The sequence below is a fragment of the Eublepharis macularius genome, chromosome 2, assembly GCF_028583425.1.
Source record: "Eublepharis macularius isolate TG4126 chromosome 2, MPM_Emac_v1.0, whole genome shotgun sequence".
NCBI classification, from domain to species: domain Eukaryota; kingdom Metazoa; phylum Chordata; class Lepidosauria; order Squamata; family Eublepharidae; genus Eublepharis; species Eublepharis macularius.
This window is the reverse complement of record NC_072791.1, coordinates 128,534,461-128,552,189: the sequence shown is the minus strand read 5'-3', so window position 1 is coordinate 128,552,189 and position 17,729 is coordinate 128,534,461. Positions and strand designations below refer to the sequence as shown.

The 17,729-nt window shown below is 41.4% G+C and overlaps 1 protein-coding gene across 1 annotated transcript in view; it reads left to right on the top strand.

Annotated features, from left to right (window-relative positions):
- Positions 1-17,729, top strand: part of PIK3C2A (phosphatidylinositol-4-phosphate 3-kinase catalytic subunit type 2 alpha) — a 112,013-nt gene that overhangs the window by 73,697 nt on the left and 20,587 nt on the right. The window contains exons 21-26 of the mRNA XM_054970575.1: positions 7,587-7,679; positions 8,585-8,714; positions 10,879-11,015; positions 11,845-12,014; positions 13,073-13,229; positions 13,641-13,750. Of these exons, the coding sequence (XP_054826550.1) occupies positions 7,587-7,679; positions 8,585-8,714; positions 10,879-11,015; positions 11,845-12,014; positions 13,073-13,229; positions 13,641-13,750 (797 nt within the window). The remainder of the gene's footprint in view (positions 1-7,586; positions 7,680-8,584; positions 8,715-10,878; positions 11,016-11,844; positions 12,015-13,072; positions 13,230-13,640; positions 13,751-17,729) is intronic.

Below are 17,729 nucleotides of genomic sequence, written 5' to 3'. Positions count from 1 at the left end.
TTCCCTATGGGGAAAAACAAGGAGGCTTTCTAGGTGGCTTGGGGTGGCATTTTGCAGGCAAAATGCACCCAATGTTCAGGGGACCTTCTCCTACTTCTCCTCCCGCCCTCCCCCAAGTTTCACGGAGATTACACTTTGGGGGGAGGTGCATTTTATGGCCTCCCAAAGAAGGTGCTCCTATCCTCCTCCACTCTCCATTATTCCCTATGGGAAAAAACAAGGGGGCTTTCTGGGTGGCTTGGGGTGGCATTTTGCAGGCAAAATGCACCCAGTGTTCAAGGGACCTGCTCCTACTTCTCCCCTCCCCCTGAGTTTCAGGGAGATTGCTCTTTGGGGGGGCATTTTATGCCCCCCCAGGTGGTTTCCATCATGCACCATATTTCTACTGTGGGGAAAACTCCCACACAGCAGAAACACATGGATTGTGGCTGCCAATGGCAGCAGCCACAGTCCCACATTACAATCCACCCCCAACAGCCCAAAAGAAGCAAAGACACACACCCCAAAATCCTCCATCACCCCCAGAGCTGGCTGGACAGCCACTCTCCATTCTTCCCTATGACAAGAACTTTACAGACTTTGCTTCCCAGGGGCACTTATGCACAGGGTGGGTGCCACACAGCACAGACATGCACCTCTGATGCAAGCTTATCCCTGGGAAAGCAAAGCAGAAGCAAAAACACCCCCCAAAAGCCTCCATCACCCCCAGAGCTGGCTGGACAGCCACTCTCCATCATTCCCTATCTTAGCACCAGAGAATCTCACACACAACAAAAATAATTTTTGAAAATTTTGTTTCTCAGTAATGGCATTAACCATCACAATCCACATCAACATCATCATCACTATAAAATCACAACTTACAGTATTACAACAGCCCCCACCATCACACCAGAGAATCACACACACACAAATAATGTTTAAAAATGTTATTCTCAATAACAGCATTAACCATTGCATTTCACATCATATAAAATCACAACTTACAGTCCTAGATTGAAACAACTCCCAACATCACACCAGAGAATCACACACAGAACAAACATAATTTTTAAAATTTTATTTCTCAACAGCATTAAACATCACTATTACATCATCACTTTACATCCCTAGATTAAAACAACCCCCAACATCGCACAAGAATAATCACACAAGCACAACAAAAATAATTTCTTTAAAATTTCTGCCCTGCCTCCCCACATAACAGCATTAATAACATTACATTACAGCAGTACATCACATATATTATATTACATATTCAAATCACATCATATAGTCCAGTTTGAACCAAAAGATAACATCACATTAGAGAATCACACACCAAAAAAATTACCTATAAAATGGTATTTCTTGGATTCCTTGCTCTTTCTCCTCACAAGTGGGCTGAGGGCATGTAACAGCATTAGTGGCACATTCAAATCACAACCTACAGTCCAGTTTGAACAAAAAAAAATAACATCACGCCAGGGAATCACACACCAAAAAAATTACTTATAAAATGTATTCCTTGGATTCCTTGCCCTCCCTCCTCACAAGTGGGCTGAGGGCATGTGACAACATTAGTGACACATTCAAATCACAACCTACAGTCCAGTTTGAACCAAAAAAATAACATCACGCCAGAGAATCACACACCAAAAAAAATTACTTTAAAAAAAAGTATTTATTGGATTTCCATCACATCAGCCATTCCACCCAAACCAAATTCAACCAGGGGACACTCTTGCATCTTAGTTCAGCAGAGCCAGTCATTTCCTGGAGCCAGGCTCTGAGTTCAGCCAGTAAGGAAACACTACAGAGCAGAACCAGACAGTGCCAAGCCACAAGCACAACACAATGGCATTTATGGACCACAGTTGCAAAGGATCCCCCACCCCCACCCCACACCAGCTTCACACTGAACACTGCCTATGAGACAATGTTGTGATCTTGCCCTCATCATCAGCTGGCACCCATCCACACCATTCCTCCCCGCTCCCCTCACCCCTTCAACAACAACATTTAACAGCATTTAATCAACATTTAACATCAACAACAGAATTTGAACATTTTAGAGAACTAAACAACATTTAACAACAGCAGTTTTAAAACATTTAACAACAGTAAATAGCTTAGTTTGGGGCTGCTTCTCTGGGTTTCCATGTGTCCTTCTATAGTTTACAGTTGAGTTTACCTAACCTAACCTGTCTCTCCCTGTCTTCCCTTTCCAGTGGCAGTCAACATTTCTGTGACCTCTATTCACAGTTATCTGAGCAAATTTGTACCTGCAGGGACTGGGTTAGTGCTGCTGTATTCTGTGTGTGTGTATGTTGTTGGGGGGCTGGCCAAATTGCAAGGTGCATCCCTTCTGCCACTGAGTTCTATCCCCCTCCAGCTGGTGTTCTAATTAATTTTAGTTATGGGAAGAGCTCTCTTCCCCAGGTCATAGGCTCGCAGAGGATGCAGGCCACGAGGGCTCACCTCAGTCACTCTGGAAGTCCAGTCCTGAGAAATCGAAGAGGCACACATTAACCTTCAAGAAGACCAATTGCTCGACTCCATGGGAGAAGGTGAGTGCGATGTGGGCTGACAATGTCGCCTGCATAAGAAAAGACGCACTTGCTCTCCACGCTCATCGGAGGGCATGAGAGGAGCCACTGTGCCTTGAGTGAGAGATCCAGCCAGACCACCTCCTTCTTGGCCCAGTAGCTCAGCAGATTGGTGGACAGCAACTTGCAGGGCTCCGCAAGGTAGTCCCTGACCATTGCCTCCACTGAATCCTGTCTCACACAACTCATGATCCCAGAAGGGCCAAGGGCCCGCTGGAGCATCTCCATCTCCATGGACATCCTGGTGGTGCCCATGGGGGGGTGCCTGTTCATAAGGGGCGTGAGAGGGACCTGCAGGGTTGGGCCCCCCGCCCATCCCCTCTGATGATAAGCGGCCCCTCTTGGCCTGCCTACGCCTCACCTGCACACAGAGGGCATCTCTGGCTTGGGTGAGGTTCCTGTCACGTTTGGCAAAAGTGCCCTTAATGCGTGGGTCACACATGGGCGCCAACATGTACGACTCACTCTCCGTGAGAGGCTTTAGCCTGGCAGTTAGGCCCTGCTGTAGCCTTTTCTTGAGCGCACACCACTGGAACAATGTCTGCACATGGTGCATCTGGGTCCACAAAGGAGGCCATTGAAGTCTGGAGCATATGCACCAGAAGAATGACCAGATCCAGGGTCACTGTGTCAGATGAGACTGCCATAGTGAAGTCCTTGGAGGGCTCTAGGACCTCCACTGTCTGGAAGATGGTGAGCCAATCCTCTTGGCTGAACTCACCCTCCTGATTCCAAACATTGCTCTCTGAGAGCCATGCCTCGAGAGCGGCCTGCTGCTCCACCAAGCACTCCAGCATGGCACAGATGGAGTTCCAGTGATTGACTATGTCAGAGATCAGGCGATGCTCCGGCACGCCTGCCCTGGCCTGCTTCTGGTGCAGTTCGTGAGTGGACTTCACACTGCACGAGAAGTGACTCGTGAGCCTCTTGACTGAACTCACCCTCCTGCTTCCTAACATTGCTCTCTGAGAGCCACGCCTCGAGGGCGGCCTGCTGTTCCACCAAGCGCTCCAGCATGGCACAGGTGGAGTTCCAGTGAGTGACTATGTCAGAGATCAGGCAATGCTCCGGCATGCCTGCCCTGGTCTGCTTCTGGTGTAGTTCATGAGTGGGCTTCACACTGCACGAGAAGTGACTCGTGAGCCTCTTGGCTGAACTCACCCTCCTGCTTCCTAACATTGCTCTCTGAGAGCCACGCCTCGAGGGCGGCCTGCTGCTCCACCAAGCGCTCCAGCATGGCACAGGTGGAGTTCCAGTGAGTGACTATGTCAGAGATCAGGCAATGCTTCACCACTAGGTGAAGTTTGTGGGCCGCACAGTAAATGTACTCCCGGCCCAACTGCTGCGCTGCTGCCCTCATGTTGAGGCCACCATCCATCACCATGCATCCCAGGATGATGGTGCCTAACCTACCCAGCTGTCCAACTTCGTCCTCACAGTGGCCATGATTTTTTCCGCCAGGGGCGCCACATCAAGAACCTTGGCGTGGAGAAAAGTCTTGCAGTAGCTGGCACGGTGGTCTCCCATCCATCCCTGCCTAACACTGGGCACCCCACCCCCACCCTGAAGGTCCTCGAGTTGCCACCAGTGAGCAGCAAGTGAGAGGTACATATGCTGCACACTAGAGCAAGTCCAGATGTTGGACATGAAATGCAGAGTTCTCCTGGCAGCACAGGACAACTGTGCCTTCACATGGTCCCTGGCAGCCCTAAAAAACGAGGGCACCATGGTCCTGCTCAATGTTGTGCGAGCAGGAATCGTGTACCAGAGATAGGCATCATGGAGCAGCCCCTGGAAGCCGAAGTGATCCACTATGGAGAACAGCTGATCATCTACCACTATCATGTTGACAATATGGCGCGTGATGCGTGTGCTTGCCTTCTGGATCCCCCCTTTGGACACACTAGTGCCCTGCGTACCAAGCATCTCCGTCAGAGAGGCTTGGCGTCCCTGCACTACAGGAACCCGTGGGGGGAGAACACCATAGGAACCTGCCTCCTTCTGGCTAGCTGGCATCCGTGTGGTGCCACTTGAACTTTCCCCCCGAAGAAGCACCACCTGTTAAAACCATACATATATGTTAAAAATAGAACATAATATACTTGCATATAAAATATACATTCAGATGGCAGCAATCAATAGCAGCAGAGACAACTTGACACAATAAGGTGGTGGATAACCTTAGTAGGGAGGAACCTAAACCTCAAACAGCTGAATTCCTTTTCAGGAATCAAGCTGGCCCTAAACCCAGATATAAATGGAAGCCTATTACAAAAAAAAATGCCTGGCCTGGCTCCAAGGGTGCCAGAGATGCACAGGGAAACCCTAGTTAAGAACTAATGGGCAGCCTATTTATATGAATAAAACTTGAACAGATCTTTACCTAACTCTCACTAAATCTTTTCCTACAAAAGCCTATTAAATGGAGAAAATTACCTTAGGTTCCCTAACAATCTTTATTTTAGAGAGCAAAAAGAATGACAAAGGCCTACAATTAGCCTACTTTATAAGAATACTATTCTCAGAAATCCAAAGTATGCTGCTAACTAAACCGCTATAAGTTTAAGCACAAACACCACGACCATCCCCAACCAACAAAACAACAGCAGCAGCAGTAAACAACCAAGTGTAACCGTAAAACACAAACACCAACTACTCTAAGAAACACCAACTCCAAAGTCCAAACACCAACTGTAAAATTTGCAAAACACCAACTTCAAACACCAACAGTAAAAAGTACAAGCCCCCAAATCAAGCCCCTAGCTAGCCCCCCTGAATCCCACCTACACCTCCCAAACAAACACACACACAGCAGAAACCTGTAGCAAAGAAGCAAAACCCAAAATAAAATGAAATTAAAAACTCAGGCCCACCCACTTAAGCACAGCAATTTAAATCAGAATCCCCAAGCAAGCCCCCCTGAAGCCTACCTACACTTCCCCAACACACACACACACACACACACTTAAAAACAATACCAGCTTCCCCCCACCAACAACTTGAAACAAAATTAACACCCCCCCGCAACAATAACTTCAAAACTGTAGCACTTTAAACCAAGAACAGCTTCTCCCCACCCCCCCAACTGGAAACAAAAGTAAAGCCTGAACATGGACTTTTAAACTTTAAAACAGAAACAGCTTCCCCCCATTAACAGCTGGAAAAAAATTAACCCCCCCAACAATAACTTTAAAATTTTAATCTACAACAGGAACCTTCCACCTCCCCCACCAATAACTGGAAACGAAATTTAAACCACCAACAATAACTTTAACACTTTAAAACCAGAACAGATTCCCACCCCACCAACAACTGCAAACAAAACTAAACATCAACACCAACTTTAAAACTTTAAAACAGGAACAGCTCCCCACCCCTCACCAACAACTGGGAAAAAATGAAGCCCAAAGAGTAACTTTAACACTTTAAAACAAGACCAGCCTCCCCCCGCCCCGCAAACAAATGCCCCAGCCATAAGCCACTCAAAAAAAGGCCACACATACACACACACAGAGTAAAGGAAGCAAGAATCCACCCCCCCCCAGAAAATTAAAAGAGTAATTTAAAGTAGTTCTTTAAAAAAATTCCCTCCCCTTCCCCCCTACCCAGACAAACGAAAAACCAATTCCCCCTACACAGAAAACCCAGTGAGTCACTGACTTTCTCACCAGTCCTGAAGTCCAGTGGTGAGTCAGGTAGGCAGGCAGGGAATCCTCCAGGTGAAGTCCTCCTCGCAGTCCAGTCCTCTGAAGTCCAGCCAAGATAGAGACAGAGAGTCTATTCTCAATGTCTCTGTGTAGGCTCAGGAAAAACGTAGGCTGGCCCAAAGGCAAGCCTCCAATTTAAATCCTGCTGCATCTCCTTCCACAGAATCCATTGGCTGGAAGAAGGATGCAACAGTGGGATTGGACACTCCTAACTCCCCTCTCTTCTCTGATCTCCCTCCATCCCCCCCCCTTTTACTATTCCCCCCTCCTCCCCCCTTCCATCCTGTGAAATTGAAGGGAATCTCTGCAAGCAACACTTTTCTTGCTGTTTTGCAGGTTTGCAAAAGAGCAAGAAAAGTGCTGCTTTCGAGCTTCCTGACTATTTTTACCAGATGGGAGGGGTAAGAAGGAGGTTGTAGTGATTCACTCACTCCTTCTCCCCCTCCCTTTTGTAAAAAAGAGCGGAAAGCTTTTGCAGAAGTTTGCTGGCTGTTTGCAAGTGCAAACAGGCAGCAAAGTGCTCCCAGTTGACCCGAAGCAACCCGAATTGCTTCAGGTTGCTCCACTTCGGTTTTCTTGAATCGAGGCCAGCATGCTGGCTCTGATTCAGGAATACCGAATCGGGCCCAAATTGGGTTAAAAAACGAACTTGAATCCCGAAGCGCACATCCCTAATTTCAGCAGCAGCCAGTCAGGCAGAGCATGAGGGCAGTTGCTGTTCACTGTTGTGTCTGGCTCTTCTGTTTGTGAAAACAGTGCTTCCATTTAGCTGCCACATGGCTAAGAGAGGACTAGTAACCTGAAACTGTAACCAAAAGGGATTTTGATGTGTTGTTTGGTAGCACTAAAAGATAATGTTCTGCCTGTATGAACACAAAACAATTACAATGCTTTGACAGATACTAATATATGAAAGAAGTAGGTATACACACATTCATGAGGAAGGAATAGCACATTGTGCCAGCAGGTTTTTTTGCAATTTTTTTTTCTTTCCCCTGTGAGTACTGAATGAACTGTTAACATCAAGATTGATTAGCCAAGTGAAAGGCAAACAGATACATTGTTTGCACATAAAAATAAAGACTGCCTTAACTCACTGATACTGAAAATGGTCTCACATCTTTCCAGGAATGGAGAATGATGTAAGCTATTTTGGTCCCCATTGGGGAGGAAGGTGGGAGTATAAATGACTTGATTTTATTTATTCTTAAATCTGTTTACAGTCCTTTTTTATTTTAATGTAGTTAGTAATCTTGTCCTTAAAGTAATAAATGTAAATTGTCTTTGGCAGGCATGTTCCTACTTCAGTTCAAACGCAGTACCTCTTAAAGTTGCTTTGGTGAATGCTGATCCATTGGGAGAAGAAATTAATGTTATGTTTAAGGTATATCTTTTCTGTTAAGTTAGATAAATACAGCTTTATGGCAGCAGAAATTTTGTTAATATTGTTCTTTTGACATGTTAAATTCTCATGATACATACCTGATCATTATGCTTGAAATCTACTTTCCTGTTCAAAGGCTGAATCTGTAAGCAAGACTTTGATAATAGAAGAAAATCTTAAAGTAAAGGTAAAAGCATAGGAATATGTTGGATGATCACATCTGTTCAAGAGCATCTTCCAGATATTACGAGTGCCACATCTGCATGCCCACAAGTAGACTTTGGATAAGTTTCATAAACAGCAAAGCCTCCCTCTTCTGTTTCTCTTCCTCCCTCTTCCACCTTTGATGCATAAACTTTCACTTTTGAAATTTGGTTTGAGACATGTGTTTTGACTAGCCATGGTGGCTTGTTGTTCAAAGAAAAAAGTCAAAAGTCCAGTAGGCAGATACAAAGCTTTCAACATACCTATTAGAGTTTCATATTTCTAGGATCATAATACTGATTTTGTCATTATTTTTCTCCAGACTAAATGCTGGAAGAACCAATGCTGAGTTCCCTTCGAACGGCATGCTAACTTGCTCATAGCCTGTGAACAGGCTGTGCATAACCCATTTAGCTTTTTGTTAGTCATAGGGAAGACCAAGGAACTACGTAAGGCAATTAATCCCTGTTACAGGAAAATATTATGCTCTTCTCTGATTTCTTGAAATTTTACGTGACATTGTTCTTTTGCCTCAAAATCTGTCTATATAGCATTAGGAGCAGGAAAGTAGGTCAAAAGACATGCAGAACTCTGTGGATGAGGCCAGTTTCTGTGCTTGTGCAGTAAAATATGTATACTGCCTATGAGGCTTGTGCTGCTGAAAATGTTTTTGTTAATTTGCTGCCTTGCTTCCATTTTAGGTTGGAGAAGATCTGCGACAGGATATGTTGGCATTACAAATGATTAAAATTATGGATAAGATCTGGTTACAGGAAGGGCTGGATCTCCGGATGGTTATCTTCAAATGTATTTCAACTGGCAAAGACAGAGGTGCAAACTATTACTGGTTATTACTATGTTGTGACTTCTGTGACATCTAAGCCTTGATCTGCTCTGTCTCAATTCCTAGTGGAATAGTAATTTTAGAAGTAGATAGTGATAGTTCAGAGCAAGCAGGCAAGTACATTTGGCTTCTTTTACAAATTATGCACCTTTGCAAAGCAAGCCAAATGGTGCTTTGTAAGTACAGTAGCAGTATCAGGGAGGAAAATGGATTGAGCTATCCAGTGTAATTGCAGGACATGTGTTGTCCTTAGCACTGAAACACCAAATGTTAGAGATGAGCTATAGAAAACGTGAGGACAAAATTCTCATATATTACCTTGTATATTGGATGTATTGGAATGAAACTAGATGGTTTATTTTAATAAAAAATGGAAGCTGTGGGAGGAGTATTTTAGGATCAGGATCACTGTATTGGGAGGAAGGGATGAGGATCTAATTTTCCATGCTGTGCCATTTTTCTAACCTCTGCATTACATGTCCAGGGGCATGTATTTGCCCTGTGGGGCTAGGAGCACACAAGCAGCCATTAAAATAAAATTTAGAGAATCAATAGATCTCCCAGCCTTATCTAGATAAGGTCTCAAATATATGATTGGGGTAGGGAGGGAGCTGCAAATTATAGGGAATTCTACTGGTATCTTGTGTAAGACATAATGTAGCTAATGGTCTTTCTTGGCTACCAGCTTATTGATTTCACTGCACTGCACTGACTAAATTAAACTGGAATTGCTGCCTTGTGTACTAGGGACTTTTAACTGAGTGTTTTATATAAAGTCAAGCAGGGAATTTGCATGAACTTGTGGAAGACACCGCATATTCCCCTGTATCCTTTTCCCCACCCTATTCCCTCTCACCGTTGGAAACCTCCATATCCTAACCTTTCTGTTTTCTTCATTCCTTAACACCCACCCATCCATCTACCTTTTATCTACTCTATCTTCAGCAATATTTATTTATTTATATGTCATTTATAGTCCGCCTTTCTCACTGAGAATCAAGGCGGATTACATGGTGGGAGATTAGTACAATCAGCGTCAAAGATATTTCCATACAGAGTCAAGGACATTTTCATAGATAATGCCATAGGATAAAATAGATACAAATTTACAAAGACATAGCATTAGCAAGGATTCAGTAAAACAGAACATAATCAATTCTAGGACTGACCTTAGACAACATGAAGCACAGGTAGTATATAGGAGTACAAATTTAAAACAACAGATAATATGTAAGGCAACATAGTGGTGAAGTCTATGGTCCCTAACTCGTTAGCGAAGCATGAGACCCCCTTCATACAATACCGCCCTCCTATCTGATTTACTTAAATCATTTATAGCTCACCTTTCTCCGCAGTAGAGACCCAAAACTATTTACATCATTCTTCTTTCCTCCATTTTATCCTCTCCACAACCCTGTGAGAAGTTGAGAATGTATAACCGGCCCAAGGTCACACAGTGAGCTTTTTTAGCAGAATGGTGATTTGAACCTACGTTTCCCAGATCCTGGTCTGAAACTCTGCAGCACACGAGCTTTTGTGAGGTGACCACTGCTGAGCAGTAGCAAGCAGCCAGTCCTGCATGAGTTGTACAAGTTGTATGGTAGCAAGTCACTCGGTGGTTTCTGCCAGGCCTGGCCTCAGTGTTTTCTCCCTCAAAGGCCAAAGCATTCCAGGAAAGGACCCTGTTCCTTCCTCTGCCTCTTACTGACAGAAACTAGGGCATGAAGCCTAGTGAACCTGTGTGGTTGCCTAGCAATTACCTGTGAGGATATTCATTTCTTAAACCTACAGGTGCTAATTCTATCATTTGGAGGGGGGTTAATCCCCCCCAATATTTTTTTAATAAGATATCAGATTTTTCTGCAGATTTGGGGAATTATACAGGTTTGTAGAAAGATATGTGTTGTGTGTTCATGGCTCCAGTCTCTGGACTTAAGTATCCATGGATTTGGCCAAGTTGAGAATTAGATATATTTATGAAATGTATTTTTAATCTGAATTCATGAAAATATTTCAACTTTTTTGTTTGTAAGCTTGCATGGATTCACAGAAATATTTCTTTAAAGTATTTGTTAGTCCTAGGTTAATACGATAGAAAAGGAATAGGAAACATCTTTTGGTAAGAAATATTTTGTACTTTTTTAACTAAAGGAATGGTGGAGCTTGTTCCTGCTTCAGATACACTTAGGAAAATTCAAGTGGAATATGGGGTGACCGGATCCTTTAAAGACAAGCCCCTTGCAGAATGGCTGAGAAAATACAACCCTACCGAAGAAGAATATGAAAAGGTCAGTTCTTGCAAATTCAGAACATAATTTTTATGATAAAATTATTATCATTTTTAAAAATGATGTACTGAATATTCTGTCATAATGACTTCTAGAAAAAATAAATTCTGGGAATACTCCACAGTTTAAAAACATGTGCAGTGTAGAGGAAAGGCTTCAGCTTTAAAAATCGGCTAACCTATTATTCTAACTTTGGTACAAAATAATGGAATTTCATCCCGTGGGATGCAGCAGGATGGTAGGCCCTTCAAGGTGTGGGGGTTGTTTGATATATGACATTGGTTTCTTATTTCTGCCACTTTCTGGTGCTTAAATGTAACATTTTCACACAATAATGCTTATTTAACATATAGAAGTTGCCTGTTTGGCAACAGTATTCTTTTTGCACTTTCCTTTGTTCCATCTTAAGCTGTTTTTAAAAGTCTTACATTTCCACAGTTGAGTAAACTAACCTGTAAGTTTCATGGCAGAAAGGTAAGTTTGATAAATGGAATGTCATTTTGACTAGGATGGTGAATTTAATTTAATAACACCTAAATGACTTGATAATTGAATTGTAGTTGAATTGTAAACTTCTATACCCATCTTTCTTTTTCTTGAATAATTTTAAAATTTAAAAAAAAAATGCAGCTTCTACAATACAATAATTTATTTTCATCCTAGTCTCCTATTAACTTGCTAGCAAAACTAACAGTGTTAAAAATTTCTTAATTATGTTGTTCTTAACAATTGACTGAAAGCTGTACTACTAGAACTATGAGAGCCAGACTATTCTTGGTCATATATTGAAAAGGGTCTAAATCTACATTTTATTTTTGTTTTGTTTTAGGCTTCTGAAAACTTCATCTACTCTTGTGCAGGATGTTGTGTAGCTACATATGTCCTAGGTATCTGTGACCGCCACAATGACAACATAATGCTTCGCAGCACAGGGCATATGTTTCATATTGATTTTGGAAAGTTTTTGGGCCATGCACAGATGTTTGGAAGTTTTAAGAGGTATGCTATGAAACTATAAAAAAATAAAGTGGCAAGTGACATGTTTCAGTATTCTAGAAACTACATTTCTAACTTTACAATTATAAAGACTGGCAGCCTCCTCTGGCACTATACTTTGCTAGCTGTAGCTTCTCTTATATATGAAAAAGTAAGACCACCTTGCAAAGTTATTTTTCAGACTTAAGCTGTAACTTATGAACTAGGTGTCTCATGAATCTTCTTTCTCCTCCCGCTCCCGCTTTGTTGCTCGGGCTTGTCATGGGCAAGCATTTTGCATAACACTCCTAAGCAGTTGATGACGTGAGGGTGTGCATTTCACTGAGGTGTGACATTTTTCACAAATCACACTGTCATTTTTGGTTGAGAGCTATGTTGAATATTTTTCTAATATTCCATTTTACAGATTTGACAACAAATTAATATGAAAGTGGATATTTATTTATTTATTTATTTATGTCATTTATAGTCCGCCTTTCTCACTGAGACTCAAGGCAGATTACACAGTGTGAGATTAGTATTAATCAGTATCAAGTATATTTCAATACAGTATCAAAGACATTTCCTTAAATAATGCCATAGGGTAAATAGATACAAGTTTAAAAGACATAGTATTAGCAAGAATCTGAAGCAGAACATAATTCTAGGACTAACATTAAACAACATGGCATTACTGTGAAGATCTCTAAACTAGCTATTTTGGCAATTAGAACAGTTCACAGAAATTAAGTATTTCTGTGAAGATCTCTAAACTAGCTATTTTGGCAATTAGAACACTTCAGCATATGCCCATTATCTTACCTTAACTGATCTGTTCTTGATGTAATGATAAGTGATTTATCATTTTTAAGAGTATATCAGCCAGCATATTCTGAGACTCAAGCATTCCAATCATACCACTATGTGTTGAGCTCAAGCTTTGTTCTTCGTTGACCACTTAAAAATCTTACCATACAGGTGAGAATCTCTGAAGTAAATGAAATGCTGTAGCACATCCTCGGTCACTTAACTTGAATTCATTGCTTAAGAATCTGTACTGATTTCACTTTCTTCTTTCAAAGGGACCGGGCTCCTTTTGTGCTAACGTCAGATATGGCCTATGTCATCAATGGTGGTGAAAAGCCTACCATTCGTTTCCAGTTGTTTGTTGACCTCTGCTGCCAGGCATATAACCTGATCAGGAAACAAGCCAGCCTTTTTCTTAATCTGCTGTCACTGGTAATAATCCTAAATTGTTTCTTGATGATCTGTGGAAATCAGGCTACATTCTGAAAACGAACTGCTGATGTGTTTTGGTGTCACTTACGTTCTCAAGAACAGGAAACTCCAGATTAAATTTAAAATGTGGCAGTTAAAATGGAAAAGACCTGTTTATTTACTTTGACAAGCAAAGTTATCTCTATATTTATTTATTTAATTTATCGTGTGCTCTCCCCTCAAGCAGGCCCAGAGCAGATGACAACATCATAAATATATAATAAAACACAATAAAATAATATTTTCATATAAATATTATAAAAACATTATTGGGCAGTGCACAATGCATCCTACATCTCAATTCTCAGATATCTTCAGGGTCCATGGGGCAGGTGGTCTGCCAGATTTAAGACTTAGTATTTCCCTCTATAGATGCTCTCTTCTGGATTGCCAGAACTTACTGGAGTTCAAGACTTGAAATATGTCCAGGATGCTCTTCAACCTCAAACTACAGATGCAGAAGCCACAATTTTCTTTACAAGGTACCACAAAAATGGGTTTCTGAAAGCATTATGCATAACTCTTTCCATTAGGTTTGATTGGGTTCTTGTGAAGAAATCTCATGTTTGTAGTCTGATGGTAATAGTATCAAAAAACATTTTCTGAATTTCTTTCCATTTGCTCTTGTGCCAATAGGATCTGGTATCTATGTTCACTGTGCTGTTCATACAGTCATACAATTGTTCATATAGTCATGCAACTTACAGGAAAAAACTACTGCTTAATTTCTATTATTATGTTTGCAGAATTTGGATTGGGTTGGGATTGTGGGAATGGAATTGTAATGGGCTGCTAATGGGAGAAATGAATATATTATCTCATACTCTGAGCCCATCTGGATCATTGAGAAATTCTCTCTGACTGGTCATAGGTGCTTTTTTTGCCCTCCAGGTGGCTACGACTGGCTTCTCTGTTCCTCCCATTCAGAAATTACTAAAACAGGAGAGAATGCCATGTTTTCAAAATAAAAATATAGTTGACACTTCCGGCTTGGGAATCATGGTGGTCTGACGCAGTTCGGGGAGCTGAGCTGTCCAAGTTGCTGTTTGTCAGGGCTGGTGGGGTGCTAGATCGCCCACAGCCCCCTGCTCTCAGGCGGAGAGCAGGCAAGAACGCTTGAGACCCCAAGGGTGTGTAGATCTCAGCTGAGGGGGGGGGGTTCTGCGCAAAAGATTCCCTCCCAGCCTTGAGGTCCCACTCTAAGAAGGGTGGCAGAAATCTCTGCAGCAGCTTTGGAGTCACTGAGTTGGCATAGGATCGCCGTACCCAAGCTTCAGTAACTAATTTGGACTAATTTGAACATCTGAAACAGTGATTACAACCCAGAAAAGACCCGGCAAGGTAAAGATCGCTATCTCTTCTACGAGTTTGAAATTGGACTAGAGGATTTAAATTCAAGCAGAAAGCTGAAGTAGAAAGTTTAAAAGGACTAATTAAGTTCACCCCGGTAAAAGAATTGTATGAAAAGAAGGTTTTAGAAAAGAATTAGAGGCGAAGAAAGGATTATTATTTACATACCTGTGGCTTAAAGAGATAGCAAACTGTGGGAACGGAGAAACATCGCGAGAGAAAGTAGCGGTGCGACGATGGGGAAGGAACAGGAAGTGCGTCATAAACATCGAGATGCAAGGCTAGAGCGGCTGTGAAGGAAAAGGCAGAAGTGGAAGTGCGCCATTTTGAAAGAGGGCAAGGGCAAGCCCTCATTGCAACCGGAAGTGGGCCATCTTGGAGAAGGGTAAGGGCAAAGCTTCGATTTAAAACCATAGAGAAAAGATGCCTGCCATTTTGGACAGTTAAAGCGCTAACTTTTGGACAAAATACTAGTAAAACAAGAAATTTAATTCGGGAACTTAAATATTTAATACACGGAATTGCGAAAGAGAGCAGACTCGTGGAAGCGGAGCAAATCGAGCCCCACGATGTCGAAAAATGACTGGCAGTCGGCATTTGATAATTTGGATAAGAAAGTGGCTGAAGGCAATGAAGAACTAAAAGATGTAATACAAAAGATGATGAAGGATCTCAAGGAGACAATTAAATCTGAAGTGGCGGAGTTAACAAAGAGTATCGACGAGGTCAAGAAGGAACTACAGACGACACAGCAAAAAGTTAATGAGGTGGAAGAAAAGACGGAGAAGCTAACCACTACATTTAAAGCAGAAACCACAGGCTTGAATGAAAGAGTGGCGGTGATGGAATGTAAATATATGGAGAGACAACTTAGATTTCGTGGCGTTCTGGAGAAGGAGGGGCAAGTAGCCCAAGAACAGATATTGGAAATATTAGAATTCTTGAATAAAACCATGGAAGAGATCGTAAGACATGTGGACGTGGCGTACAGAATTCATTCAAGATATGCAGCTCAAAAAAATCTGCCTAGAGATATGATTGTGCAGTTTACTACCAAAAAAATGAAAGAAGACATTGTGAGCAAGCAATTTCAAAACCCACTGGTAATGGAAGGGAAAAAGGTGAGAATAATGAAGGAGTTACCTAAAAAAATCCTAATAGAAAGGAAAAAATATAGAGATCTGTCTCAGATTTTGAAAGAGTTGAATATAAGATATAGATGGGAGATTCCAGAGGGTCTGAGTTTTGAATTTCAAGCAATTAGGAGAACTATCAGATCGCGGCATGAGATGGAGGTGTTCTTGTTGGACAATGATAAAGACTTACCTAAAGGACCCAGAATTTGATTATGGAGTGTAAAGTAATATCATGGAATGTAAACGGACTTAACTCACCTTCCAAGCGTAAAACTATTTTTCATTGGTTATCCAAGCAACGTTGTAATATAATTTGTTTACAAGAGACCCATGTTAAAAAACAAGACCAAAAGTACTTAAAAAATTACAAATTAAGAAAAGAATTTGTCGCTGCAGCAAAACAGAAAATAGGGGAGTTGTGTTATATATCAAGGAGGAGCTGCAACCTAAAATGAAATTTAGTGACTCTGAAGCCAGATATCTTGCGGTGGAAATTATTTGGAACTCCCAAAAGACACTAATAGTAGGGATTTATGCACCAAATGGAGCTAAAGACAATTTTTTTTAAAGAATTACAGAAGCAATTAGACGGAGTGACTTATTCACAAATAATCCTGGCAGGGGATTTTAATGGAGTGGTAAACTTACAGGAAGACAAGAAAACAAAGGGGACTCAAAAGAAACGGGGATTATTGCCAAAATCTTTTTTTGAAATACAAAAACAAGAAAATTTGGAGGATGTGTGGAGAAGAAATAACTCCAAAGCCAAGCAATTTACCTATTATTCGGCAAGGCACTCGTCGCTATCAAGAATTGATATGATCTGGGCCTCTAAGGAATTGGCAATATGGACTAAAGAGGTTGAAATTATGCCCAAAGTAAGCTCAGATCACAATCCAGTTATGTGGAGATTTGGGAAATGTATTTAAAAATTTAGATGGAGAATTAACGAAGATTTACTGCAACAGGAGGGCAATCTAGATTTGTTACAGAAAGAAACTAGATTTTTTATACAATATAATTTGGATAAATCTGTACCAACGTATAAAGTATGGGATTCGTACAAAGCTGTAATGAGAGGTGTCTTAATGGACTTAAATGCGAGAGACAAAAAAAGGAAAGAAGAAAAAAGGAAAGAAATTCAGGAAAAGATAAAAATCAAAGAGACTCAATTAAAGAAAAGACCGGGGGGAAAGAAACTACACCTGGAGATAAAGATTCTGCAAGAACAATTAAAAGCAATGGACAACAAAGAATTGGAATGGGAATTGAAGAAACTAAAACAAAAAACATTTGAGGGTGCCAACAAGCCGGGGAAATATTTAGTTTGGCAATTAAAGAAGAGGAGGGAAAAAAGAGTGATAACTAAGATTATAGAAGAAGATAAGATGTTAATGGATCAATCAGCCATAAGTACAGCATTTTATAAATTTTATGCCAAATTATATCAGAGTAAAGTGGTAAAGGAGGATACTATTGATCAATATTTGAGCAAAATTGACTTACCAAAGCTATCTGAGAAGTGGAAGCGAAAACTAAATGCTGAAATAACAGAAACAGAAATCATGGATGCAATACAGTCGACTAAATTGGGGAAGGCACCAGGACCTGATGGAATAACGGCTAAATTTTATAAAGTAATGGCAAAAGAGGTGGTGCCTTTCCTGAAAAAAGTGATGAATGGGATCTTAAAGAGACAAAGATTCCGGAAACCTGGAATGAGGCTAATATATCACTGATTCCAAAAGAAGAACAGGACCTATGTAATGTAAAAAATTATCGACCTATATCATTGTTAAATAATGATTACAAGATTTTTGTGAAAATATTGGCGGAAAGGCTGAAGGAATGGCTGTCTGAATTTATTGCAGAAGAGCAAGCAGGATTTTTACCAAACAGACAGATTAAAGACAATCTAAGGACTGTAATAAATGCAATAGAATACTATGACAGACACTGTGAAAAGGAAGTTGGT